The 27,585-nt window shown below is 41.5% G+C and overlaps 1 protein-coding gene across 6 annotated transcripts in view; it reads left to right on the top strand.

Moving 5' to 3' along the window:
- Positions 1–27,585, top strand: part of MRTFA (myocardin related transcription factor A) — a 218,653-nt gene that overhangs the window by 17,790 nt on the left and 173,278 nt on the right. For 3 of the 6 annotated variants that reach the window (XM_021921583.2, XM_017945338.3, XM_017945340.3), the window contains exon 2: positions 26,322–26,383. The exons of 1 other annotated variant lie outside the window; for it this stretch is intronic. Coding sequence is in view for 2 of the 5 variants with exons in the window: in XM_021921581.2 (XP_021777273.1) it covers positions 26,255–26,383 (129 nt within the window). In the remaining 3 variants the exon portion in view is untranslated. Of the gene's footprint in view, positions 1–25,972; positions 26,384–27,585 lie in introns of those variants that run through there. 2 more of the 6 variants (XM_021921581.2, XM_003905580.5) reach the window with 2 other exon arrangements.

The raw sequence follows: 27,585 nt of genomic DNA on the forward strand, positions 1-27,585 counted from the left end.
CCTCCTACCTTGGCCTCCCAAAGTGCTGGGATTACAGGCGTGAGCTACCACATCAAGCCAACAGCCTTCCTTTATTTCATTCTTTCTTTGTCCTTTCAGTCCGTGTGCTGACAGTGTTTCTGCGGATATAACATTATCAGAAACCTTGTGGGTCTCCTATGTGTATCTTGGGAGTTCTTGTCATTAGACAAGAGGGTTCTCTATAGAGCTTTTCCAGATAATCCCATCTCCATTCCTACCTTCTGCTTATGGTTAGCTGAGGGAATTCATGAGTCACACACCTAATCCCTTCAGCATGACTAAGAGGTTGTCCTGCCACATACTTGACTTTCCACAGCATGCTTTTCTTAACAGTAAATTTCTGAATTTTAACATATTTTGTTGGCTGGGAGCAGTGGCTCATGCCTGTAATCCCAGCACTTTGGGAAGCCGAGCCTGGTGGATCACCTGAGGTCAGGAGTTCAAAACCAGCCTGGCCCAATATGGTGAAACTCTGTCTCTATTAAAAAAAAAAAAAAATAGACTGGGTGCTGTGACTCATGCCTGTAATCCCAGCACTTTGAGAGGCCGAGACGGGCAGATCACCTGAGGTTGGGAGTTCAAGACCAGCCTGACCAACATGGAGAAACCCCGTCTCTACTAAAAATACAAAATTAGCCAGGTGTGGTGATGCATGCCTGTAATCGCAGCTACTCAGGAGGCTGAGTAGGAGAATCACTTGAACCCAGGAGGTGGAGGTTATGGTGAGACGAGATTGCGCCATTGCACTCCAGCCCGAGCAACAAGAGCGAAACTCTGTCTTAAAAAAAACAAAACAACAAAGAGCCAGGTGTGGTGGTGTGTGCCTGTAGTCCCAGCTACTCAGGAGGCTGAGGTGGGAGAATTGCTTGAACCTGGGAGGCAGAGACTGCATTGAGCCAAGATCATGCCGCTGCACTCCAGCCTGGGTGACAGTGAGACTCTGTCTCCAAAAAATAATAATAATAATAAATTTTTGTGATCCGGGTAAGCTGAGAATTTCCCAAATCATCAAGTACTGATTTCTTTTTGTTTAACATTTCTCCTATTAATTTTTCCTCTTATGTTTTGCTGTAAATAACAAGAAGAAACCAGGCTGTACCTTCAGTATGTTGCTTGGGAATCTAAATTTCCAAAGTCCTTGCTTAAAAATTCTGCTTTCCATACAACTGTTGGACACAATTTAGCTAACCTTTCTGCTACTATAAAGCAAGAATTGTCTTTCTGTTAGTTTCCAATAACATGTTCCTCATTTCCTTCTGAGTACTTGTCAAGAGTACCTTTAACATTCGTATTTTTACCAGCATTCTGTTTATAACAGTATATGTATTCTGTACAACAACATAGACGTTCTCTACTTTACTTTTCACTTCCTGTGAGCCACCACACCCAGCCCTTGAAGCCTTTCAGTGGATTGAATCAGGCCCATCCAGATTATCTAGGACAGCCCCCTTAAAGCCAAGTGATTATGAATGTTAATTACATCTACAAAATACTTTCACAACAACGCTTCAGATTAATGTTTGGTTGAATAATTGGGGACTGTAGCTTAGCCAAGCTGACACATAAAACCGACCATCAGACCATCATTACCATCATTTTTATTTCTTGCCTGGATTATTTGCGTGCGTGCGCGCTATCTCTATATATAATATATATATATTATATATATTTAATATATATATTTTTTACTTTTTTTTGAGGAGGAGTCTTGCTGTGTCACCCAGGCTGGAGTACAGTGCACAATCTTGGCTCACTGCAACCTCTGCCTCCCGAGTTCAAGAGAGTCTCCCACCCCAGCCTCCTGAATAGCTGGGATTACAGGCGTGTACCACCACACCTGGCTAATTTTTGTATTTTTAGTAGAAACTGGTTTCACCATGTTGGCCAGGCTGGTCTTGAATTCCTGACCTCAAGTGATCTGCCTGCCTTGGCCTCCCAAAGTGCTGGAATTAAAAGCATGAGCCACCGTGCCCATCCTGCAATATCTTCTTTTGAAGTGCATTCTCTGCTTCTACGCTTGATTTCTTATTATCTATTCTCCAGTTATTAATAGTAGCTGAAGTCAGTTTCAATATCTACCACTCCTCCCTTTGCTTACTCTGTGGCAACCCCATTGGTTTCCCTGCTTTTCCTGCATCTGCCAGGTCTTTGTGCTTGCTGTTCCCTCTACCTGAAATACTCTCTCCCTGAATCGTCACATGGTTTACTTCCTCACTTTTTTCAGATATTTTCTCAGATGTCTCCTTATCAGAGAGGTTACCGTATATAAAAAAGCAGCCAGGTGTGGTGGCTCACGCCTGTAATCCCAACACTTTGGGAGGCCGAGGTGGGTGGGTCACGAGGTGAGGAGATCAAGACCATCCTGGCTAACATGGTGAAACCCCGTCTCTACTAAAAATACAAAAAAGTTAGTGGGGCATGGTGGCGGGCGCCTGTAGTCCCAGCTACTTGGGAGGCTGAGACAGGAGAATGGTGCTAACCAGGGAGGCGGAGCTTGCAATGAGCCGAGATTGCGCCACTGCACTCCAGCCTGGGCAACAGAGCGAGACTCTGCCTCGAAAAACAAAACAAAACAAAACAAAGGCAACCTTACTCCTCAATCCCTGGCATTTCCTACTCCCCTTTTCCTGCTTCACTTTTCTCCAAAGGACTTATTACCACTTGACATTCATCTGTTTGTTGTCCATCTCTTCCTACTAGATGATAGTCTGTACAAGGGCAGCGACTTTGTTAATTGCTGTATCCTCAACACCAACAGTACTTGGCATGCAGTAGGTGTTAATAAGTACTTTTTGAATGAATGAATGAATGAATGAATGAATTGAATTCTTATTTTACCTCTCAAATGGCATTTGACATAGTTGATTATTTGTAGGACATTGTTCTCCTAATGGCTAGGCCATTCTTTCTACCACTCCTGCCATTTTTTGTCTCTTTTGCTAGCTCCTTTTCAATTTGGCCTCCGTGTGTGAGATTTTCTCAAGACTCAGCCTTAAATCCTTTTATTTTCTCTATGAGAGACCTCATCCAGTCCCATAGCTTTAAATAATATTTACATGACAATGATTCCGAAAAGTGTATCTTCATCATTTTGCCTGCCTGCCTGCCCTCCCTCCCTACCGCTTTCTCTCCTCTCCCTCTTTATTTCGTCTTTCTTTTCTTTTCTGCGATAGAGTCTCACACTGTCCTCCAGGCTGGAGTGCAGTGATGCCATCTCATGTCACTGCAAACTATGCCCCTGGGGCTCAAGCAATCCTCCCACCTCAGCCTTCCAAGTAGCTGGGATTACAGGTGTGCACCACCATGCCCAGCTAATTTTTGTATTTTTTTGTAGAATATATTTTGTTTCACCATGTTGCCCAGGCTGGGCTCAAACTCCTGGGTTTAAGTGATCCACCCGCCTCAGCCTTCCAAAGTGCTGGGATTACAGACGTGAGCCACTGTGCCCAGCCTCTCCATCTTTTTTGAATGCTAGTCACTTTCTGTCTCCATTGGGATGTCTCACAGACATCTCAAATTTATATTCCAAACTGGACTCTTAGTCCTCAATTGATACTGCTAAAGTTGCTCTGGCTCCAATGTTCCCCATTTCTATAAACGGCACTTGTATCTGTCTTGTTAACATAAGTCAGAAACCTGAAGGGGCATCTTTGGCATCTCCCTTTCCCTCCTCACATCCCTTCCATCATCAATTTTTGTTGATAATCACTCCATAAATATTACCTCATTTGTCACCTTCTCATCTCTGCCACTAAAACTACTCTAGCTAGTCTAAGCCACGCTATTTCCAGTTAAACCAATTAGATAAATCCTTAATTGATTTTCTTCCATCCATCATTCCCTCTAACTCCCTTCAGTCAGATCTCCACACTAAAGCCAGAGTTTTAAAATGCATATCTAATCATACCATGCTCTTTCCTCTTCCCTCAAGCCTTTTGCTCTCTGTAGGCTCCAAGCAGGTGCCTTAAATGAACGGTATGGGGCATATCATGGATTTTAACAAAGAGTGGTAGGAACTGTGGCAAATTGAAGAGTACATGCTCTAAGGTATCCACTTGTTACTTGTAGTATATTGTTGGCATGAAGGAGTGTACACCTAGAATTGCTGATCTTCTGATTTCTTTTCAAAAAGAAGCCAGAAGTCTGGAATTCTTAAAATGTGAATTTGCTTTTTTTAAAAATGTTGATGAACAATTTAAATTTTAAAAATTTGTATACTTAGGTATAAATCTAATAAAAATAACAAAATAATAAACTTAATAAAATAATTAAATGAAAATTTTGGCTGGGTGCAGTGGCTCACGCCTGTAATCCCAGCACTTTGGGAAGCCGAGGTGGGTTGATCACTTGAGGTTAGGAGTTCAAGACCAGCCTGGCCAACATGGTGAAATCCCGTCTCTGCTAAAAATACAACAATTAACTGGGCATGGTGGTCAGCATCCGTAATTCCACCTACTTGGGAGGCTGAGGCAGGAGAATCACTTGAACTGAGGAGACAGAGGTTGCAGGAAGCTGAGATCACGCCATTGTACTCCAGCCTGGGTGACAGAACACTGTCTCAAAAAAAAAAAAAAAAAGAAGACGAAAATATAGGGCCTTTTTCACTGAAAATTATAAAACATTGCAAAGAGAAGTTAAAGAAGACCTAAATAAGTGGAAATATACTATCTACATGATTTGTAAGACCCAATATTGTTAAGCTGTTCAGTCTTCCCCAAATGCTAAAGATTGTGTGTTCTCAATCAAAATCTCAGCAGGACTTTTTGGGGAGAAACTGACTTTCTGAATCTAAAATTCACATGGAAATACAAGGGACCTAGAATAGCCAAAACAATTTACAAGAGGAAGAACAAACTTGGGGGAATTAAATTACTTGATTTCGAAACTTATTATAAAGCAATAGTAATCAAGACAATGCAGTATTTACCAGTCATTGGAACACAATAAAGAGTCCAGAAGTAGATATACATATGTAGTCAATTGATTTTCAGCAATAACTCAAACATAATTCAGAAGGGGAAAGGATAGTCTTTTTAACAGCTATTGCTGGAACAACTGAATATTTGTATGTAAAGAAATGAACCTCAATCCCAGTCTCATATGATACACAAAAATTAATTTGAAATGGTTTGTAGACCTAAACATACAAACTGAAAGCATAAAACTTATAGGAGAAATCATGGGACAAAATCTTTGAGACCTCGGCATAGGCAGATTTTTTTTTTTAGCACACGTAAGGAGCACTCACCAGAAAAGTAAAAATTGATAAATTGGACTTTATTAAAATTAAAACCTTCTGTTCTTGAGAAGACACTGTGAGAAACTAAAAAGGTAAGCCACAGACTTGGGAGGAAATATTTACACACACTATATATATATCCAGAATATGTTAAAAAAAACTTTAAAAATTTAATAATATGACAAATGGCCCACTTAAAAAATAAGTAAAAGACTAGAATGGACGTTTCTTAGAAGAACATATTTATGGGCTGCACGTGGTGGATACACCTCTAAAGATTACACCTGTAATCCTAGCACTTTGGGAGGCCGAGGCAGGTGCATCACCTTAGGTCGGGAGTTTGAGACCAGCCTGAGCAAGATGGAGAAACCTCATCTCTACTAAAAATGCAAAATTAGTCGGGCGTGGTGACGCATGCCAGTAATCCCAGCTACTTGGGAGGCTGAGGCAGGAGAATCGCTTGAACCCGGGATGTGGAGGTTGCAGTGAGCCGAGATCACGCCATTGCACTCCAGTCTGGTAACAAGAGCAAAACTCCATCTCAAAAAAAAAAAAAAGAAAAAAGATCTATGAATGTCCAAAACATGTAAAAAGATACTCAACATAATTGCCAGGGAAATAGATTTTTTTTTTTTTTTGGGAGACAGGGTCTCACTTTGTCACCCAGGCTAGAGTGCTTTGACGTGGTCATAGTTTACTGCAACCTTGACCTCCGTGGCTCAAGTGATCCTCTCACCTCAGCCTCCCAAGTAGCTGGGACTACAGGTGGATGCCACCATGCCTGGCTAACATAAAATAATTTTTTTTATTTTTTGAGACAGGGGCTCCATCTCTCAGGCTGGAGTGCGTGCGATCCTGGCTTACTGCAACCTTTGCCTCCTGTGTTCAAGCAATTCTCCTACCTCAGCTACCTGAGTAGCTGGGGCCATAGGTGCGTGCCACTACGCCTGGCTGTTCTTTTTGGTATTTTTTGGTAGATATGGGGTTTTACCATGTTGGCCAGGCTAGAAATTTTTTTTTTTTTTTCTAGAGACAGGGTCTCGCTATGTTTCCCAGGGTAGTCTTGAATTTCTAGGCTCAGGCAATCCTCTTGCCTTAGTCTCCCAGGGTGTTGGGATTACAGGCACGAGCCACCATGCCTGGACAGAAATACAAATTAAAATCGCTGGTAGGAGTGTGACATGGTACAAGCATTTTGGAAAGTTTGTCAGTTTCTTCCAAAGTTAAATACATACTTACTCAATTCAGCAATACTACTCCTAGGTGTTTATTACCCAAGAGAAATGAAAACATATGGTCACCAAAAAACCACGGGAATGTTCATAGCAGCTTTATTCATAATAGCCAGAAAAATTGGAAACAACCCAAATGCCATCAGCAGGTGAATGGATAAACAAGTTGGATAAATGAACAGTGGATTACTACTTAGAAAAAAGAAAGGAATGAATTACAGATACATGCAGCAATGTGAATGAATCTCAAAAACATGTTGAGTGAAAGAAAACACAAAAGAGAACTTACTATATGATTTCATTTACAAGAAGTTGTATACTAGGCAAAACTAACCTGTTGTCATAGAAATTAGATCAGTGGTGATTAGATGCAAGGGTAGAATATTGACTGCAAAGGACATGAAGAGTGATGGGAATGTCTTTGTTGTTGTTGTTTTTGGGTCAGAGTCTTGCTCTGTCACGCAGGGTGGAGTGCAGTGGCATGATCGTGGCTCACTGGAGCCTCTCCTGTGCTCAAGTGATCCTCCTGCCTCAGGCTCCTGAGTAGCTGGGACTATTGCCATGCATCACCATACCCAGCTAAGTTTTAAACATCGTTTTGTAGAGACAGAGCCTTACTGTGTTGTCCAGGTGGTCTCAAACTCCTAGCCTCAAGTGATCCTCCTGCCTTGGGCTTCCAAAGTGCTGGGATTACAGGTGTGAGCCACTGTGCCTGGCTTATGGAAATGTTTTTTCTTGATTGAGATTGATGGTTTATGAGAGTATACATTTGTCAAAACTCACTGAAACTGTACACTTAAAATGTGTGCATTTTATTGTATGCAAATTTTACTTCAAAGTTGATTAAAAAGTACCCTCCAGGTCAGTGCTCTGTGGACTAAACAAAAAAGTTTGCGTGCCAAATTTGATTGAGGTAGCCAGTTCTTGACAGCTAATCTACACCCCCACACACGTGCATGCTGTAAGAGTGCCTGACCTGTAATAGGTCCTCACATTTCTGTTGAATGAATAAATGAATGAATGGCCGAATACTGTGTACCTTCTTGCAGCCCCATTGCAAGAAGATGGTTCCTTCTTCATTCTCTTGCCATTTCCTAACTGCAGTCATTTTAGAGAGTTAATTTTTTTTTGGCTTCTTCTGGAAGTGGTCTTTTGAGTACACATGAGATCTTTCATTCATTCAAATAGTTATTGAGTATCTACCATGTGTATTTATGCTGCCTAAATAAAGTACTTGCTCACTGTGAGGAATTACACAAATGTCAGTTGATTATATATATGAGATTTACATTTGACTTATTTTTAGAAGCAAATGCTGGATAAACTGTTCTTAGAATCTGTTTCTACTACCATTTCTTTGGTTTGTGACTTTATACTCTGCTATCTGTGAAAAAATAACATAGGCTTAATAACAGACTCTGTACATAACTTCTCAGATGAGAAGAAGCAAAAACATTTCCAAATATCGTTCTGATATAGCTATAGAAATGGCAGGGTTTTTTTTTTTTTTTTTTTTTTTTTCTTTCCTCCTTCCTTCTTTTCTAGTTAGAGTCTGAGCAATGAGTGGACTGACTTAATTTAGTTGCTAGAACCAAATTGCTTCTTGGTCTTGTAGTTAGTCTATAGCTGTATGCTGTCTTCATGAAATCTGATTATGACTAATGTAGACTTTTGTAGATCATCAAGCAGAATTAGTCTGTTTTTGTTCAAACATAACTTTAAAATGACTGTATCATTCTGTAGGGAAATAATTGTCATTTCCCTAACCTTGGTCAAGCTGCCCTGAATTCATGGAACAGATTTCCTGTCCCATGCTCCAAACTGTCCTGGCTCATTTTTAGTTAGCATGAGGCTAACCTCCTTTGGAAAAACAGCTGTCTTTGGGCAAGGTGCAGTGGCTCATTCCTGTCATCTCAGCAGTTTGGGAGGCTGAGGTGGGAGGATTACTTGAGGCTAGAAATTTGAGACCAGCCTGGGCAACCCAGTAAGACCCTGTTTCTACAAAAAATTTAATTTTTTAAAAAAAAGTTGGGTGTGGAGGTTTGAGTGCCTTTAGTTCTAGCTACTTGGGAGGCTGAAGCAGGAGGATTGCTCGAACCCAGGAGGTCAAGGCTGCAGAGTGAGTAAAGATTGTGCCACTGTACTCCAACCTGAGTGACAGAGAAAGACCCTGGCTCTAAAAATAAAAAGTAAAAATAGGCCAGGCGTGGTGACTCACGCCTGTAATCCTAACACTTTGGGAGGCCAAGGTGGGCAGATCACTTGAGGTCAGGAGTTCGAGACCAGCCTGGCCAACGTGCTGAAACCCCTTCTCTACTAAAAATACAAAAAATCAGCCAGGCGTGGTGGCGGACACCTGTAATCCCAGCTATGTGGGAGGCTGAGGCAGGAGAATCACTTGAGCCTGGGATGAAGGTTGCAGTGAGCCGAGATTACACCACTGCCCTCCAGCCTGGACAACAGAGCAAGTCTCTATCTCAAAAAAAAAAAAGAAAAAAAGTAAAAATAAAAGAAAACAACTCTCTTTGGTGAACACAGATGAATCATCCAATCTCAAATTTGTTTTCAGACTCACCTCTTCCTTTAATGCCCTTCTGTTCTTTCTCTGCTTTTTACTTATTTTTCCCGCTGATACTTTTTTTTTTCTATTTATGTCATAGTGTCATTGAGGTAGTAGCTGTACCTAATTGATATTGTTTTCTCTCTTACGTATCTAATATAATATCTGTGCCAAGCAAGTTTAATAAAACCAAGAAGATTGATGGTGGATTCCTAGTATGAAGTTGAATAATACGTGTTTAGAGTCCGTAATGGATAAAAAGTACAATACTTTAGATACTGTGGACCTAGGTATTTTCTCCCCCACTTTTTCTTGGCACATTCCCCTGAAAAGGAAGCCAAGGAGATTAAGAGCTGCTTCTGTCTGATAATAGTTCAGAAATTTAAGAGGAGGTAGTTCTTACAGCAGCAGTCTGAGTCCAGCAAGAGAGCTTAATGAACTGCCTTTACCTGTACAGTAGTCAGTTTGTCTCTGCTGACACATGAAAGGAACTGAGAGAAATTTAACAGGAATACAAGAATGAGGAAAAAAGAGGCCGGGTGCTGTGGCTCATGCCTGTAATATCAGCATTTTGGGAGGCCGAGGCTGGTGGATCATCTCAGGTCAGGAGTTTGAGACCAGCCTGCCCAACATGGTGAAACCCCGTCTCTACTAAAAATACAAAATATTAGCCAGGTATGGTGGCAGGCACCTGTAGCCCCGCTTACTCAGGAGTCTGAGGCAGGAGAATCGCCTGAACCCAGGAGGTGGAGGTTGCAGTGAGCTGAGATCACGCCACTGCACTCCAGCCTGGGCAACAGGGTGAGACTCTGTCTCAAAAAAAAAAAAAAAAAGGAAAAAAGAAACAGGCATTTGGAATTGCATATGTATGTAATCTTGATAGTTTATTTTAATTTGGAAAGATCTATTTATCCTCATTTCTCTGATTAGAACTATTTCTACTTATGCTGAAGCTAGAATTAATATATTAAAGAGGACATACGTTTATCTGCCTTTCAGAATACATTATTTCAAATACCTGTTATCTTTGATGGGTTTACTGTTTTATGTTTTTTTTTTTTTTGAGGTAGAGTCTTGCTCTGACTCTGAAGCTGGAGTGCAGTGGTGCAGTCTCGGCTCACCGCAACCTCCACTGCCCGGGTTCAGGCGATTCTCCTGCCCTCTCGAGTAACTGGGTTTACAGATGCCCACCACCATGCCTGGCTAATTGTTTGTATTTCTAGTAGAGATGGAGTTTCACCATGTTGGCCAGGCTGATCTTGAACTCCTGACCTCAAGTGATCCACTCACCTTGGCCTCCCAAAGTGCTGGGATTATAGGTGTGAACCGCAGCGCCCAGCCTAAAATCTTGGTTAGTCATTTTTCACTATCAAAAATTGAAAGTGTTTTTTTTTGTTTTTTGCTTTTGTTTTTTTTTTGGTTAAAGAGACAGGGTCTCACTCTGTTGCCCAGGCTGCTAGTGGTGCAGTTTTAGCTCACTATAGCCTCAAACTCCTGGGTTGAATGATCCTTCCACCTCAGGCTCCTGAATAGCTGAGATTACAAGTGCAAGCCTCAATATCTGACTAAATGTACTTTCTGGCTAAATGTAATTTTTTTTTTTTTTTTGAGACAAAGTCTGGCTCTGTCGCCCAGGCTGGAGTGCAGTGGCACGATCTTGGCTCACTGCAACCTCCGCCTCCCGGGTTCACACCATTCTCCTGCCTCAACCTCCCGAGTAGCTGGAATTACAGGCGCCCGCCACCACGCCCGGCTAATTTTTTGTATTTTTAGTAGAAACGGGGTTTCACCGTGTTCGCCAGGATGGTCTCGATCTGCATTTTCGTGATCCGCCATGGCCTCCCAAGTGCTGGGATTACAGGCGTGAGCCACCATGCCTGGCCTTTGTTTTTGAGAGGAGTGCTTGGTCTGTGCCCAGGCTGGAGTGCAGTGGTGTGATCTCAGCACACTGCAACCTCCGCCTCCTGGGTTCAAGTGATTCCCCTGCCTCAGCCTCCCGAGCAGCTGGGACTACAGGTGTGCATCAACACAACCAGGTAATTTTTTGTATTTTAGTAGAAACAGGGTTTCACCATGTTGGCCAGGATGGTCTTGATCTCCTGACCTCATGATCTGCCTGCCTTGGCCTCCCAAAGTTTATAGGCATGAGCCACTGCGCCCAACTAAATGTAATTTTGTATTCCTACCAACAGTGTACAAGGGTTCCAGTTTCTCCACATCTTTACCAAAACTTGTTTATTTGTTAACAGTCATTCTAATGGGTGCAATGTGGTAATCTTACATTTTTAGTATTTTCATATATAAGTGATAATATAATGCTGCCCCTGTGGTTATTATCACATTACTGTGTTCCCCCTGCCAACAAAAGACACTTGTCAGTCATATTGAAGTGCTTTTATTTTTGTTATGCATAAGAGCAGGGACCTTGTCCATCTTCATCACTAGCATCCCTAGGGGCTCAGACAGTACCTGACACATTATACTTGTTTAGCAAGTATTTGAATGAATGAATGAATGAATGAATGCATGAATGAATGAATGCATGAATGAATGAATGGAAAGTAGAGAGGCATGATGTAGTGGTTAAGACCAAAAGACTTTGGCATCAAACAGACCTGAGTTTGAGTCCTGGTTTCCTCATTTGTAAAATGGATTTGATAATGCCTCCCTCATAGGATTGTGATGGGATTAAATGAGATCACATGTAAAACACTTAGTACAGCACCTGGCGCACTGTAATTATCCCATAAGTGGCAGCTATTATTTAAAAAGGTCACCTGGCCAAAAGGGCATCAGTAGACTTGGAGTTTAAAATTTTTCATCTATCACTAATAAACTACATAATACTGAGCAAGTCGTCTAACCTCTCTGGGTCTGAGTTGTTTCCTCATAAAATTAGGACCTTAAGTTAGATGACAGGTCAGGCATGGTGGCTCATGCCTGTAATCCCAGCACTTTTGGGAGGCCTAGGCAGGCTGATCACCTGAGGTCAGGAGTTCAAGACCAGCCTGGCCAACATGGCAAAACACCGCCCCTACTAAAAATAAAAAAGTAGCTGGATGTGTAGTCCCAACTACTCTAGAGGCTGAGGCAGGAGAGTCGATTGAATCCAGGAGGCGGAGGTTGCAGTGAGCCGGGATTGTGCCACTGCACTCCAGCCTGGGCGACAGAATGAGACTCCGTCTCAGAAAAAAAAAAAAAAAAAAGATAACCCCTGATGGCCCGTCTGTGATTTTCATTTGATTCTTACAGTTGTTACTGTATTAACTGTAGGAATTATTACCATGACAATGTCAAATTTAATTATATTGGAGATTGTTAATCCCAGAGTCTAAATCTCAGAAGCATCTAAATAATAGAATTGATGTTAAAGAATTTTTCTAAAGAAAAAAATAATTCCATTTCAAAAGTTAAACAATTGGAGCAGTTGAAGAATAGTTTGCCCTAGTGTGGAGTGTTTAGTAATGATTTAATGTGCCAGGCTATGTATGATTGCTCAGTGATAATAGAAATGGATGAATGCAGATTGTAATGCAGATTGTACCGATAGCTAGGTGGTTTTGCTGAGTTGTGTTGTGCTCAGCTGTTGGGAAGGCTTGCTTTAAGGATACCTTTCTGTCCATGCTATGGTGCTGATTGGTGGAGGAAATAAAATAATCCTTAAGAGAAGATTTCTGATTTCTGAGATGTAGCTGGTTGTGTACCTGTTGTTCTTAGCAAACATGACACCAGGTATGCAAACTAATTCTGACTGGGCTTTGAGGGTGAGGAGGTTATGGCTTCACCCAGCACAGTTACTTGTTTTTCATACAAATAACTTTGAGCAGAGAGTGGAATAAACTAATTTTCTATTCTGTATCTGTTTTCTGTTAGGCACTGTTAGGTGCTTTCATGTATACTATCTTACTTGATTTTATTTGTTGACAAAATAGTTAATTTTTGTATGTATGTGTTGCTCAGTGTCACCACCCCGAATCACTTACAAGACACTCCTGAGCTTGATAATGATTTTCGTACATGAGTCCCTAGAGCCTTTGTTAGGAAATCACTGCTGCTAGCCCCAGGAATTATATGCTGCCTTCAAAGAGGAGTTCCTTTGGCTTTGTTAGGAGCATGTAACCTGATAGCTTTTGCCATCAAACTCCATTATCTCATCAGAACTTCTTTCTGATGGTCTGATGTCTCCAAAGAGGAATCCTAAGCACTTTTTCCCACTGAAAAGAATTATAATTGGTGATTAGGCCTCCAGATGAAGCGTATGCACATGCACACGGTGTATATATAACATGCACACACACACAAACATTACCTTACCTATTATTATATATTATATATTAAAACTTACCTATTATTAGTTCATTGGTCACGTGGAACAATTTCTATAATTTAGATCTTCCTTTAAACATTTGTCTAATGGAAAGCATATGGGGCCATGGAAGCTACTTAATAGCTATGTGACCTTGAGACAGTGTAAAATCCTGTATCTCTCCCCATCAGTAAAGTGGAAATATACTTAATCTTGTTGGGGTGTGGTCAAGATAAAGTGAAATATATGTAAAGCTCATGAGTATTTAACAGATGTAGGCATTGTATGCTGTTACTCCTTCCATTCTGTTTTTCAAATAACTGAGTAAAATCTCTGAGCATAACTAACTTTATTAAGTCTCTTTATTAAAATTATTTGGTCACATGCCCCAGAGATTGACAGTAAAATTTATTTTCCTTTCCTTATCAGTTACAAATGCTACTAGAAATTTATTCTTGTTCAGACTTTGGAATGAGAATTTTTTTTTTTTGTTTTCAGAGAGAATTAAATGAGTTTGCTTTAGGCAGCTTTCTGAGAGCTGGCAAATTTGGACAGGAATATTAGAATTGCTTTCATAGTGGAGTCCCCACCTGGAACATAGTTGGCAGTAGGGAGAAAGGTTATATAATCATATTCCTTATCAGATTTTCAGTAGAGTTTATTGTCTCCTGAAACACTCAAGGAAGTCCCTTACTTCTTTCCTATCAATCAAGAAGGTGATTATGGAATAGGAGGTGAGTAAATTAAAATTAATCTGACCTTAGCAATTTGAGAATAAAAAGAATGCTAACCACCAGGCATGTGTGCTTGTTTTAGCTTCCCAGGAACCTCCTCAGAGGGCATGAAAGGTTGATTGTAAGCATTAAAACAAACCCAACCCAAACTGTAGATGAAGCCTGGGTTAAGTAAGGCAATTTAAAAGATTTTAGGTTGGTAATGGAATACAGAGACGATTTTCATTGGCCAAAATCAGTTTTGATGTTTTGGTTTTACTCATTTAAAATTCTTCTTGGTAAAAAGTTATTCTTGATCATTCTTTCCAGAGTAACAAGAATGATGTTCTTAAAAACATAAACGGAATCGCATCACTTCTCTGCTCAAAACTCTTACCTGCAGTGGTTTTTCCATTGTGCTTAGAATAATATTAAGATTTCATCCCATGACCTACAAGGTGCACACATACTGTATCTTTGCTGATCTCACCACCTCCTCTGGCATCCGTCTCCCTTCAGCCAGCTGCACTGTCATCCATTAGTCTTCAGTCCTTTCAACTTTCCTTATCACTGTATCTAAAAAGTTGGCACTTTCTGCCCACAAAAGTCCCTTCTTTGCTGATTTTATAACTTGGAGAAGTTTGAAATTGGTTTTCTGCTTGATGGCTTTCCTATTTATTTGTTTTTGTTTTCCTGTGCTGTTAGATTATAAACCCCATCAGAGCAGAGACCATGTTTTATCCTTTTTGTCTAGTATGTTGGCACATGGTGGGTATCTAATCTTTGTTGAATAAGTGATGGTTTACTAATTTCTGCTTTACAGAAAAGTGGTTACTTAATAAAGGAATGCTTGCTGGTCTTACAGTCTGTAAGTGATAAAGGTTAACATGGGTCAAAAAATAAATGATTCGTGTTTTGGGGTTTAATTTTTCAGAATTTAACTTAGATGGTAACTCCTCTGGGAAGCTTTTCCTGATAGGTCATAGATTAGGTCTCTTCTTGTTTGGTTTATGGCACCATGTGCTTGCTTCATTCATTCAACAACAACAACAATAAACAGATTGCATTTATCTGTTTATCATTGTATCGTCAGCACTTAGCTTGGTGCCTAAGTCAGCACGTGGTGGTCGTGTTCAATAATATGTTCAGTGGGGAATAAGTGTTAGAATTTAGTAATCCCAGCACTTTGGGGGAGGCTGAGGCAGGCGGATCACGAGGTCAGGAGACTGAGACCACCCTGGCTAACACGGTGAAACCCCGTCTCTACTAAAAATACAAAAAAATTAGCCGGGCCTGGTGGGGGGCACCTGTAGTCCCAGCTACTCGGGAGGCTGAGGCAGGAGCATGGCGTGAACCTGGGAGGTAGAGCTTGCAGTGAGCCGAGATCGCGCCGCTGCACTCCAGTCTGGGCAACAGAGCTAGACTCAGTCTCAAAAAAAAAAATAAAGGAAGGAAGGAAGGGAGGGAGGGAGGGAGGGAAGGAAAGAAGGGAAGGAAAGGAATTTAGGTATCTCTTTTTTTTTTTTTTGAGATGCAGTCTTGCTCTGTAACCTGGCTGGAGTGCAGTGGTGTGATCTCGGCTCACTGCAACCTCCACATCCTGAGTTGAAGCGATTCTCCTGCCTCAGCCTCCTGAGTAGCTGGGATTATAGGTGTGTGCCACCATGCCAGGCTAATTTTTATATTTTTAGTAGAGACGAGGGTTCACCATGTTGGCCATGCTGTTCTCAAACTCCTGACCTTGCAATCTGCCTGCCTTGGTCTCCCAAAGTGCTGGGATTACAGGCGGGAGCCACCACACTTGGCCAGAATTTAGGTATCTCTTTAGGATCTAACAGCTTTTACTCAGGTAGATTATGGAGGTCACTGGTTCCAAGAATCACTTTGTTTATCTGTTTTCCAAGTTCACCAGGTCATGATATTAGTAAAATTTATTTTGAAATCTTTAATATGGAACATTTGAAACGCATACAAAAACAAAGAGAATAATGCGGTGAACCACCACCATGGGCCTATCACCCAGCTTCAACAGTATTCAGGGGCAGGGCACGATGGCTCACGCCTGTAATCCCAGCACTATGGGAGGCCAAGGTGGGAGGATCACTTGAGCCCAGGAGTTCAAGGAGAAGCCTGGGCAACCTAGTGAGACCTCATCTCTATAAATTTAAAAAAAAAAAGTAAAAAAAAAATTTGTTTTTCAACACATGACCAATCTTGTTTAACATTACTCCACACCTCCTCCTTCATATTTTAAAATAAAATTCAGACATTTTACCATTTCATCTGTAAATAATTCAGAAGAGTATAGTCGATTTAAAAACTAGTTAACTCTTGGAAAAACCTGATGCAAAAATTCCATTTGTTCTCTTGAATCTCAGTGTAAATGCCAGCTAGTGAATTTCCATGTGCTAAGCCACTCCCAAGGCCTGACTCACTATCCAAAGCATATACTCTATTGTAATTGCTGAAATAGCAGCAGTTGTTAGAATATGTTATGGTAGTTAAGTATGTTTCTATTGGATAGAGAGAGGTTACCAATAAGAAAAAGCTCCTGTGTCAGGGATAAGTTTTTCCCTTTGGAGATCTGATACTTTTTGACGTTGTAAATTACAGGCCTTTAAGATTTGTCTGGAAAATGAAAATGAAATGTGGTTTGTGGATTAATAGAGTAAATTCCTGTAGTTCTTTGTGGGTGAATTCCTGAGAGTCATAATTAGCAGTAAAATGAAGAGCTGAAGTGTCAGAAGCCTCGGAGCTAGAAAGACTTCTCTAAGCCTTGGGAGGTAGACAGTTTAGAGCTTCGGCCAGAGGGAAAGTCACATGGCATTAGTAGTGATTATGGTTAGTTTTATTCTGGAAGTTAAAGTTGTAACCTAGACCTCTGTAAATAGCCTAGTGTGTACATACAATTTTCTGCAGGAAGGGAAGGCACTATTTTTTCAGCAAATATTTTAAAGGATTAAGTACTATCTGAGATTGGCACTGAGTGAATGGTTGGACTAGAACTGTGCTTTCTTGTGATGCCAGTTTTTTTGTGAAGAAGAAATGAAGGGGGACAGACATGATCATAATGATCTTTAACAATTTTTTTTTTTTTTTTTTTTTTTGTGAGGCGGAGTCTCGCTCTGTCGCCCAGGATGGAGTGCAGTGGCGTGATCTCGGCTCACTGCAAGCTCCGCCTCCCGGGTTCACGCCATTCTCCTGCCTCAGCCTCCTGATTAGCTGGGACTACAGGCGCCCGCCACCTCGCCCAGCTAATTTTTTTCTATTTTTTAGTAGAGACGGGGTTTCACTGTGTTAGCCAGGATGGTCTCGGTCTCCTGACCTCGTGATCCACCCGCCTCGGCTTCCTAGAGTGCTGGGATTACAGGCGTGAGCCACCGCTCCCAGCCAACTATTTTTTTTTTTGAGACAGAGTCTTGCTCTGTTGCCTAAGCTGGAGTGCAGTGGCATGATCTTGGCTCACTGCAACCTCCACCTCCTGGATTCAAGTGATTCACCTGCCTCAGCCTCCCGAGCAGCTGGGATTACAGGCACATGCCACCATGCCTGGCTAATTTTTTTTTTTTTTTAAGTAGAGATGGCGTTTTACTATGTTGGCCAGGCTGGTCTTGAACTCTTGACCTCAGGTGATCCACCTGCCTTGGCCTCCCAAAGTGCTGGGACTACAGGAGTGCCTTTAACTATTTTTTAAACCAACCATATAGGAGAACAAGAACTTGATTCTAGGAGGCTACAAGTCCTAGCCCTGCTGCGACTGTAGCCTTACTTTCTCCTTATCCTGAATCACCACGATTCTTCTGCATGTAATATTGGCAGGTGGTGGATGTGGTGATCCCAAGTTCATTCTTGGCAACTTATTTTGAAAAATCTGCTCTTTTATTCTTTCTGCTATACTCCCATGTCCCTTAGTTAACTCCTCTATTGAAGTACTTAGCACACATGACTTGAATAGGGATTTTGTCAAAATCATCTGTTTCCTTAGCATCTAGCACATGGTCACTTGGAAAATACTTGTTGACACATGATGATCACTTTCCAACGCTGAGATGGTGTGATTTTGCGATTTCTCCAATGACCTTCAGTCCCTCTGTGTATTGTTCTTCTTTCTAGGTGCTTTGTTCTCAGGCTCTGGACCATTCTCTTGTTTTGGGACATTCCAGGGAACAGGAGAGAAAAAATTTGCGTTTAAAACAAGAGGAGTATGTTACATTGATGTTCCTCATTGCTAGGATCACTGGAATGTTCCAGTTGCTATCAGGATGAATTCATTGTTGGTGACAGATGCCAGGAACTCATTATATTTTTGTTATTCTCCCTCATTTACTGAGATTTGGCCCCCTACCTCTGACTATGGTGGGAAGGGGATTTCAGTCTTGATCTTCAAGCTTTATATTATATTATTTTATTTATTTAATTTTAATTTTTAATTTTTTTCAAAGAGACAAGGTCTTGTTCTGGTACCCAGGTTGGATCACAGTGGCACATCCATAGCTCAGTGTAACCATGTCCAGCTGATCTTTAGGCTTTAAAGGTTATGGCCAGTCATTCAGAATTAATCAGTATCAAACAATGAGTATTTTTTTTTTGTCATCTATGTGGTAATTGCTGAAATTAACTTATTATAAAACTAGGCTAGAGTCTAGGCTAAATTAAATTTATGTTTTGTCATCTTCTATAAGATAGTAAAATGAAAGTGTTAAAAAACATTACTTCGAAGTTGGGCATGGTGGCTCATGCCTGTAATCCCAGCACTTTAGGAGGTCAAGGCAGGAGGATCGCTTGAAGCCAGGAGTTTGACACGAGCCTGGGCAAAATAGACTCTGTCTCTACAAAAATAAAAATTAGCCGGGCATGGTGGCACATGCCTGTAGTCTGGCTCCTCTGAAGGCGGAGGCAGGGAGGAGCGCTTGAGCCAAGGAGTTTGAGGTTGCATTGAGCTGTAGATGTGCCACTGATCCAGTCTGTGCAATAGAGCAAGATCGTGTCTCAAAAAATCGAAAGTTCAAAAACTAAAAAATTGTAAAGTGGGTTTTGCTTTGCAGTTTAAAAAGGAAAGAGCCGTATCTACATCTCTGGAGCTACTATGTCTGAGTCTTAGTAATGGTCAAAGAGTAGATGCTTGTTATGGGATGCTGGCAGATGAAGGGAAAACTGGGAACTTTTATAGAGTTTGAAACTCTTCTTATAAGTGGACAGTTTGAGATTGTACCTTTTTTTTTTTTTTTTTTTTGAGACGGAGTGTTGCTTTGTCGCCCAGGCTGGAGTGCAATGGCACAATCTTGGCTCACTGCAACCTCCACCTCCTGGGTTCAAGCCATTCTCCTGCCTCAGTCATCTGAGTAGCTGGGACTACAGGTGTGCACCACTATGCCCAGCTAATTTTTGTATTTTCAGAAGAGACGGAGTTTCACTGTGTTGGCCAGGCTGGTCTTGAACTCCTGACTTTGTGATCCGCCTGCCTCGGCCTCCCAAAGTGCTGGGATTACAGGCGTGAGCCACCGAGCTAGGCCAAGACTGTAGTTTTTTATTTTGTAAAGTATTGCATATGTTATGGTACCTTAATGAGCACATGAGCATGTTCGGTTGAATTCTGCATCTGGGTTGACCAGCAGGCTACATAGGCCTTCTTTATTTTCTCTCTTCCTTTTTAATATATACAGGTATTGCTTCCATTTTCTTCTTGTCACCTTAATCAAATGTAATCTCAGCCTATCAAAATGCTGAGGTTACAAGTGTGAGCCAGCATGCCCTGCCTTAACTGTTCTTTAAAATCTCTATGCACATCACACTGATAATCAGAAAGGAAAGATTTGTTGTGGATATGAAAGGCAGCAGAGTGTATTGCTTCTTGTAGGAGGTTATGGATATGCCTAGGAGCACAGTGGTTTCTCTGGACTCCTTTAAGACTCTTGGATCGCTTTAATCATTACCAGCACTTTGCAGGGACTACATGACATGGATTAGCACTTCTGCCTCCCTTACCTGTTTCAGGGGGCCCAGTTTATTTAATCTTCTCTTTGGGTGCAGAAGAAAGAGCGAACAGAGGAATCAGGCAGAGAGAGATTAAGATTTTTTTCATAGGTATTCAGTTTGAGGAGATATGTAACCATATCTGTTGAGGTGGACTGCTTAAAAACCACAATTCCAAAAAACCCCTACAGTTTATTCATTTAACTGAAAATTGTTATTTTATCTCTCCTTTTTTTTTGATAAGTCAAACCTCTAAATTGATTTTCTTTTGTCTTTCTTCCTTTTCCTTTTTCCATTCTTCATTCCATTTTTGTTCCTTTCCCTTTCTTTCTTTCTTTTTTTTTTTAAAGAGACAGTGTCTCACTCTGTCACTCAGGCTGGAGTGCAGTGGTATAATCATATCTCACTGCGGCCTCAACCTCCTGGGGTCAAGCGATCCTCCTACCTCAGCCTCCTGAGTAGTTGGGACTTTAGGCAAACACCACCATGCCTGGTTAATTTTTGTATTTTTGTAGAGTTGGGATTTTGCCATACTGCACAGTCTGGTCTCAAACTCCTGCGTTTGAACAGTCCGCTCACTTCTGCCTCCCAGAGTGTTGGGATTACAGGTGTGAGCCACTGTGCCTGGCAACTTTCTTTTTATTCTTTGCATTCCCTTCCCCTAAATTAAAATGGATCAATGGCATTCTTTCCAAAGAAGTGCTTGTTTGAAAGAAGACCCAGAATTCTATGAAATTGCTTTTTTTTTTTTTTTGGGTGGGAAATTTGTTTTTTAGAAGATGAGGATAATGTCATCTTAGATTGTAAAAATTATTCTCATCCCCTTTGGAATGTAAGGAAAACTTTTTTTTTTTTTTTTTTTTTTTGAGATGGAGTCTCGCTCTGTCACCCAGGCTGGAGTGCAGTGGCGCGACCTCGGCTCACTGCAAGCTCCGCCTCCTGGTTTCACACCCTTCTCCTGCCTCAGCCTCTCGAGTAGCTGGGACTACAGGCGCTTACCACCACGCCCAGCTACTTTTTTGTGTTTTTAGTAGAGATGGGGTCTCACTGTGTTAGACAGGATGGTCTCGATCTCCTGACCTTGTGATCCGCCTGCCTCGGCCTCCCAAAGTGCTGGGATTACAAGCCTGAGCCACCGCACCTGGCCAGGAAAACTTTTAAAAGCTAAACTTCCACTGGAGAGTTTATGTGAGTATGTATTGAGCCAAAAGTATTGAAAATAAGTGCTATAGTTTTCTAATGCCCAAGGTTTTTTTTGTTTATTTGAGACGGAGTTTCGTTCTTGTTGCCCAGGCTGGAGTGCAATGGTCCGATCTCGGCTCACTGCAGCCTCTGCCTCCTGGGTTCAAGCGATTCTCCTGCCTCAGCCTCCTGAGTAGCTGGGATTACAGGCAGGCACCACCATGCCTGGCTAATTTTTCTGTTTTTAGTAGAGATGGGGTTTCTCCATGTTGACCAGGCTGGTCTCGAACTCCCGACCTCAGGTGATCAGCCCTCCCTGGCCCCCTAAAGTTCTGGGGTTACAGGTGGGAGCCACTGCACCCAGCTTTTGTTTTTGTTTTTGTTTTTTTCCCCCCTTTTGTTGCCTAGGCTGGAGTGCGACAGCGCTATCTTGACTGGGCACGATCTTGACTCACCGCAACCTCCAACCTCCGCCTCCCAGATTCAGGTGATTCTCCTGCCTCAGCCTCCCGAGTAGCTGGGATTATAGGCATGTGCCGCCACACCTGGCTAATTTTTTTTTTTTGAGACGGAGTCTCGCCCTGTCACCCAGGCTGGAGTGCAGTAGCCGGATCTCAGCTCACTGCAAGCTCCGCCTCCTGGGTTCACGCCATTCTCCTGCCTCAGCCTCCCAAGTAGCTGGGACTACAGGCGCCCGCCACCTTGCCCGGCTAGTTTTTTGTATTTTTTTAGGAGAGACGGGGTTTCACCGGGTTAGCCAGGATGGTCTCGATCTCCTGACCTCGTGATCCGCCCGTCTCGGCCTCCCAAAGTGCTGGGATTACAGGCTTCAGCCACCACGCCCGGCCTTTTTTAGTAGAGACAGAGTTTCTCCATGTTGGTTAGGCTGAACTCCCGACCTCGGGTGATTTGCCCTCCTCAGCTTCCCAGAGTACTGGGATTACAGGTGTGAGCTACTGTGCCTGGCGTCTAATACTCAAGTTTTTAAGGAACAATATTTCCAATTTTGGGGGGGCACACACATCTAATTTTTAAAATCTTCCCAGTTAGGGAATGGATATTTAAACTTTTCTCTTGTAATTTCAAAAACTGTATGTTTAGTAGTATGTAGTAGAATAAATGCATTGGACTAGTGATCAGATTGTGGCCCATTTTTCTTTTATCAGATCACTGAACTCTTGTGCTGTAGTTCCCCAACTAAAAATGAAAAGATTGAATGTGTTAGTTTCTGAGGTTCTTGTTATAAAAGTGTAGTTATTCTAGGTTTTATTGGCATTTCTCTAATGCTGATAAAAGATTAAAAGAATTTTGCTTATAATACTGTTCATATAAAAATAGAATTCATTTCAATATAAAATGAGTGAGACTTGGATTCTAAAGGGGCTTAGTCAGTGGATGACTAAAGCAACCTTTATATAAGATGGTCTCACGTAGAAATCAATTTCAAGATACATTCTCTAGGAGGCTGGGGAGAGGTGGGGGAGGGAAACAACCACCAAAACATACATTGTCTGACAACTTTGAGCTAAAATCCAGTATCTTAATTTGAGATTAATGTAAGAAATCTGTCAGGTATTTTTAAAAAGTAGCTCATCACTATTTAGGAGTTGACTTTTTCTGTTATAGCTTTCATTGAAAGACTATTGTTTTAGTCATTCTCTCCTAAATTCCTTTTCCTGATAATAAAAGATTGAGCTCATACCTTTGCATAACGATCTGGAGAGTATTTTAAGCTTGGCATGTTCAAACCTGGCAGACTCAATTAATATGTGGACAAACTAGCCCATTAGAAAATTTTTAAAGTTCCAAGCCATAAATATGTTTTAAATGAACATGGGCATGTGTAAAATTAGTACTTAAGCCTTCAAATAGCGCAGACATTCAAAATGCCTGTTGCCTTGGGTGACTGATTTTCAGTGAGGCTCTCACTTACCCTACACTTTACTCTTTGTGTGAAACAGTGCCAGGAACAGAGTCAGGAGAGGGTTTGCTCCTTTAGTGCTCTACTACCCTCTGCTTTCAGCAGAGAGAAGGCTGCCGTTTTATTTCTTAAACTCCTACCATATGGAAAGCTTCTAAAAATAAACTTTGGATTTGTATTGGACTTCTAAATTTGTAACCTCCTTTATCCATGACTAAAGCCAATGTAAATACCTTTAGTTACTCTACATAGAAAGCTGTGGCATCGTGTTAGTAAGAAAGATCACCAACCATAATATTTAAATTATCAACCAAATTATTTTATCTTTAATGTATGTTCTAGTTGACATGAATGAGACCCTGCTTGTGTTGTCAAGCAAAAACTAGTTGGTGGTTTTTAGTGAATCCACTTTAATTTTTTGTGCATGAATTGTTGGTGTAATTATGTAGCAGACATATTCGTGAGAATGTAGAAGTACACCAGTTTTTGACACAACAGATTGTTTAAATGGATCGTTATTCACTTTGTAAATTCTGGTCAGTTGGGCCTTCAGTCAGCAAGTGTATAATGAGCACCTGTTACTTGCCAGGCACTGCTAGGTCTTGCGAGATACAAAGTTGTGTAAAGGATGATTCTTGTTCAGACAAGTAAGAGAGAAAGGAAAAAGAAAACCTGGGGACAACCAAATATTTTAACTGTGTTAACAGAGAAATAGATGCTATGCGAGCATGGAGGAGAGATGAGTAGAGTAATACTTGGGGGCATTGGGAACCGCTTTAGAAAAATGTTTCAGTTGGCTTTTTTTTTTTTTTTTTCTTTTTCTTTTTGAGACAGAGTCTCACTCTGTTACCTAGGCTGCTGGAGTGCAGTGGTGTGATCTCGGCTCATTGCAGCCTCCACCTCCCAGGTTCAAGTGATTCTCATGCCTCAGCCTCCCGAGTAGCTGGGACTACAGGTATGCACCACCACTCCCAGCTGTTAGTTTTTTTTTTTTTTTTTTTTTGAGATGCAGTCTCGCCGTCACTTAGGCCATAGTGCAGCAGTGCAATCTTGGCTTACTGCAGCTTCTGCCTCTCAGGTTCAAGGATTGTTGTGCGTCATTCTCTGAGTAGCTGGGACTACAGGTACACGCCACCACGTCCGGCTAGTTTTTGTATTTTTAGTACAGACAGGGTTTCACCATGTTGGCCAGGCTGGTCTTGAACTCCTGACCTCAAGTGATCCGCCCGCCTTGGCCTCCCAAAGTGCTAGGATTACAGGCGTGAGTCACTGCACCCAGCCTAATTTTTGCATTTTTAGTAGAGATGGGGTTTTGCCTTGTTAGCCAGGCTGGTCTTGAACTCCTGGCCTCAAGTGATCCTCCTGCCCTGCCCTTCCAAAGTGCTGGGATTATAGGCACTTTTCATAGGTGTTCAGTTTGAGGGTATATGTAACCATATCTGTTGAGGTGAACTGCTTAAAAACCACGGTTCGTTTATTTAATTGGGAATTGTTTTTTTCCCTCCTTTTGTGATAACAATCAAACCTTTAAATTGATTTTCTTTTGTCTTTCTTTCTTCTTCCAACTGAGCCATGACACTGAGCCTCAGTTGGATCTTAAGTAATAAAAATTATTTACAACAGAGGCTATATTTTTTTGAGTGCCAGGATTAATGTTACCCACCAGGGAAAGGAGAACATTCTAGGCAGTAGGAGAAACAGTAGAACTATCAAAGACAGTATGTTCTAGGAGGAAGTTTGGTGTGGGTAATGGGGAGGAGGAGGGACATTAGTGGCCAGAGAGCAAAGGCTAGTGAGACTGGGTGGGATCAGATTATGAAAGGCTTCAGGGCCAGGCATGGTGGCTCATGCCTGTAGTCCCAGCATTTTGGGAGGCCAAGGTTGGAGGATGGCTTGAGCCCAGGAGTTTGAGATGAACCTGGACAACATAGTGACACCCCATTTCTATAAAAAATACAAAAATTAGCTGGGCATGGTAGTGTGTGCTTGTGATTCCATGTACTTGAGAGGTTGAGATGGGAGAATTATGTGATCCCAGGAGTTTGAGGCTGCGGTGAGCTGTGATCTTGCCACCACACTCCAGCCTGGGCAACAGGAAAAAAAAAAAAAAAGGACTCTAGATATACCACTGATTCTGTCTCTATTGTCATGTCTTTTTTCCTTGTCTGTAAAGACTTTCTCCACTCTTTGCCAATCTAACTTATTTTTAAAGGTCCGGTTTTATCGCATCTGTTATGTAAAGCCTTCGTCCCTTTTCTCCAGAGCTTACCGATTTTTTACTGTGAATGACTGCACAAAGAGGCTGTATTATACCTCATAATAAGGATTTCCATTTCTTGAACTGTTTTTTGTTTTGTCTCATCTGTCCAGCTAGTTTCTCAACTCCTTAAGAGAATGAATCCTCTTCAGCGCCTGGTATTAGTGCTCATCACATTGTGAGGACTCAAGAAGTAAATGATGAATATAGAGCACTTACATATACAAACCATTACAATAAGTAGAGATTGCCTATGTTTTTTTAAAAGGCATTTCTCGGCCGGGCGTGGTGGCTTACACCTGTAATCCTGGCACTTTGGGAGGCCGAGGCAGGTGGATCACGAGGTCAGGAGATCGAGACCATCCTGGCCAACGTGGTGAAACCCGTCTCTACTAAAATACAAAAAAATACCCGGATGTGATGGTGCGCACCTCTAGTCCCAGCCTATTCAGGCTGGGCAGAGAAATCGCTTGAACCCAGGATGCGGAGGTTGCAGTGAGCTGAAATTGCGCCATTGCACTCCAGCCTGGTGACAGCGAGACTCTGTGTCCAAAAAAAAAAAAAAAAAGGCATTTATTAACATCAATAAGAGCAATTTTCAGAGGTATAGGACACTTGTCATTTGGATATAAAATGAGTTAATAAAAACACTTATAGAGTTGTGAGATTTAGTTTTAATATTTAAGCACTTGCAACAGTAACTAGCATATAGGAAGTGCTCAATCAGTGTTACCTATTATTTAACTCCACTTATATGGGCCTTTTTACCAGTGACAGAACTCTTAACACTGTTGTGGGCATGGAGAGGATTGAAAGGAGATAAGAAACAGCTTCTTACCTTTGAAACCAAATGCCTTTTAGGAATGGGAAGAACTGTTTATATTGCATGAACTTTTATTTTTCTGTTTGTGTTGTAGTGATCGGAGGGTATGGTTGGCATGGAATTGAATTTCATCTGTCTGTGGGAATTGTAAGCAAGGTAGGTCCCAGATTTATTTACTCTTCCCTCCCTCCTTTCCTAATGTGGTCGTTAGTATCTTCAGTTATACTGACCTAGAATAGATCAGGTTTGACTGTTGTTTGGGGAAACATTATCTTTTTCAGTGTCACTCATCGTGCCGCTTGATGGTCTGTCCTGTGGTTTATCCAGTGTTGTGGACTACATCTAGTATCTCGTTAGAATGTAGAGAATGCTAAGAAACAGCATAACCAATGTAAAATTTTGGTGGTCCTAGAACAGAACCATGAATTTACACATGTACCCACCCACACATACTCCTACCTCTTTAATCCAGTCCCTGGGGGCAGAAGTTTTTGTGTTGGAGCCATTATGTAAACCAATTTAGGGTAGTGGGTAATGGTAGTCTAGCTTCTTCTGATCACTCTAAAAATCAGTAGCCTGTGTGAATGGTAGACTAAATGCAACAAAGGACCTGACTAGACAGTAGCCAGGCCATTACTGGCAACTGTAAATTTTCTTACTGACGACAGGATCTGTCCATCTGTAACCACTAGAGTTTGATTTGACACAGCATGCTTTGTTCCTATCTTAAGCTCCTGGGCCTGAACAAACGTACACCAGATACAGCTTTGGCTTATATATCTGTCTTATGTCAGGTGCCTGCAAAAAGAGCTATAGATGGCAGTTCACGCAGCTCTGCAAAACTATTTCTGTCAGAATATTTTGTGTCAAGGTAAAGGCTAGTGCTAGTTCATGTAGTTCTAGTTTTCTGTCACCAAAGGTATGTTGAGATTCCCCTTGCTCATTGGTACAGGAGACCTGGCTCAGTTGGAGAGTAAACTTGACAGTCAAAACAGGACTTCCCAACCAGGAATTCTGTAAACTTGTGTGTGTGGTTCTATGGGTTGATGTCAGTCTGGACTCTTGCTGCATCTACACTTAGCACAGGTTCTTGAGACTGGCTTTCTCTCAGTCACAAAGAAGAGAAACCTTTAGTACCTTGCTGCAGGGAAAAACAGTGTAACCACTTCCTGTAGCAGAAGGAACGTGGCCTTGGAATTGACACTGCTGTCTAGGAAGGAGGAGGAGATGGTAGATTAAAGTTTAACTTCTGTAAATGAATCCTTCATTGTCATTTAGTGGTCTGAATTTTCTGGGTGTGGTCTGTGTGATCAGTCAGTAAATTATCTTTTTTCTATTGTTCTACTTTTATATTGGGA

Source organism: Papio anubis, chromosome 16 (genome assembly GCF_008728515.1).
Source record: "Papio anubis isolate 15944 chromosome 16, Panubis1.0, whole genome shotgun sequence".
Taxonomy (NCBI): domain Eukaryota; kingdom Metazoa; phylum Chordata; class Mammalia; order Primates; family Cercopithecidae; genus Papio; species Papio anubis.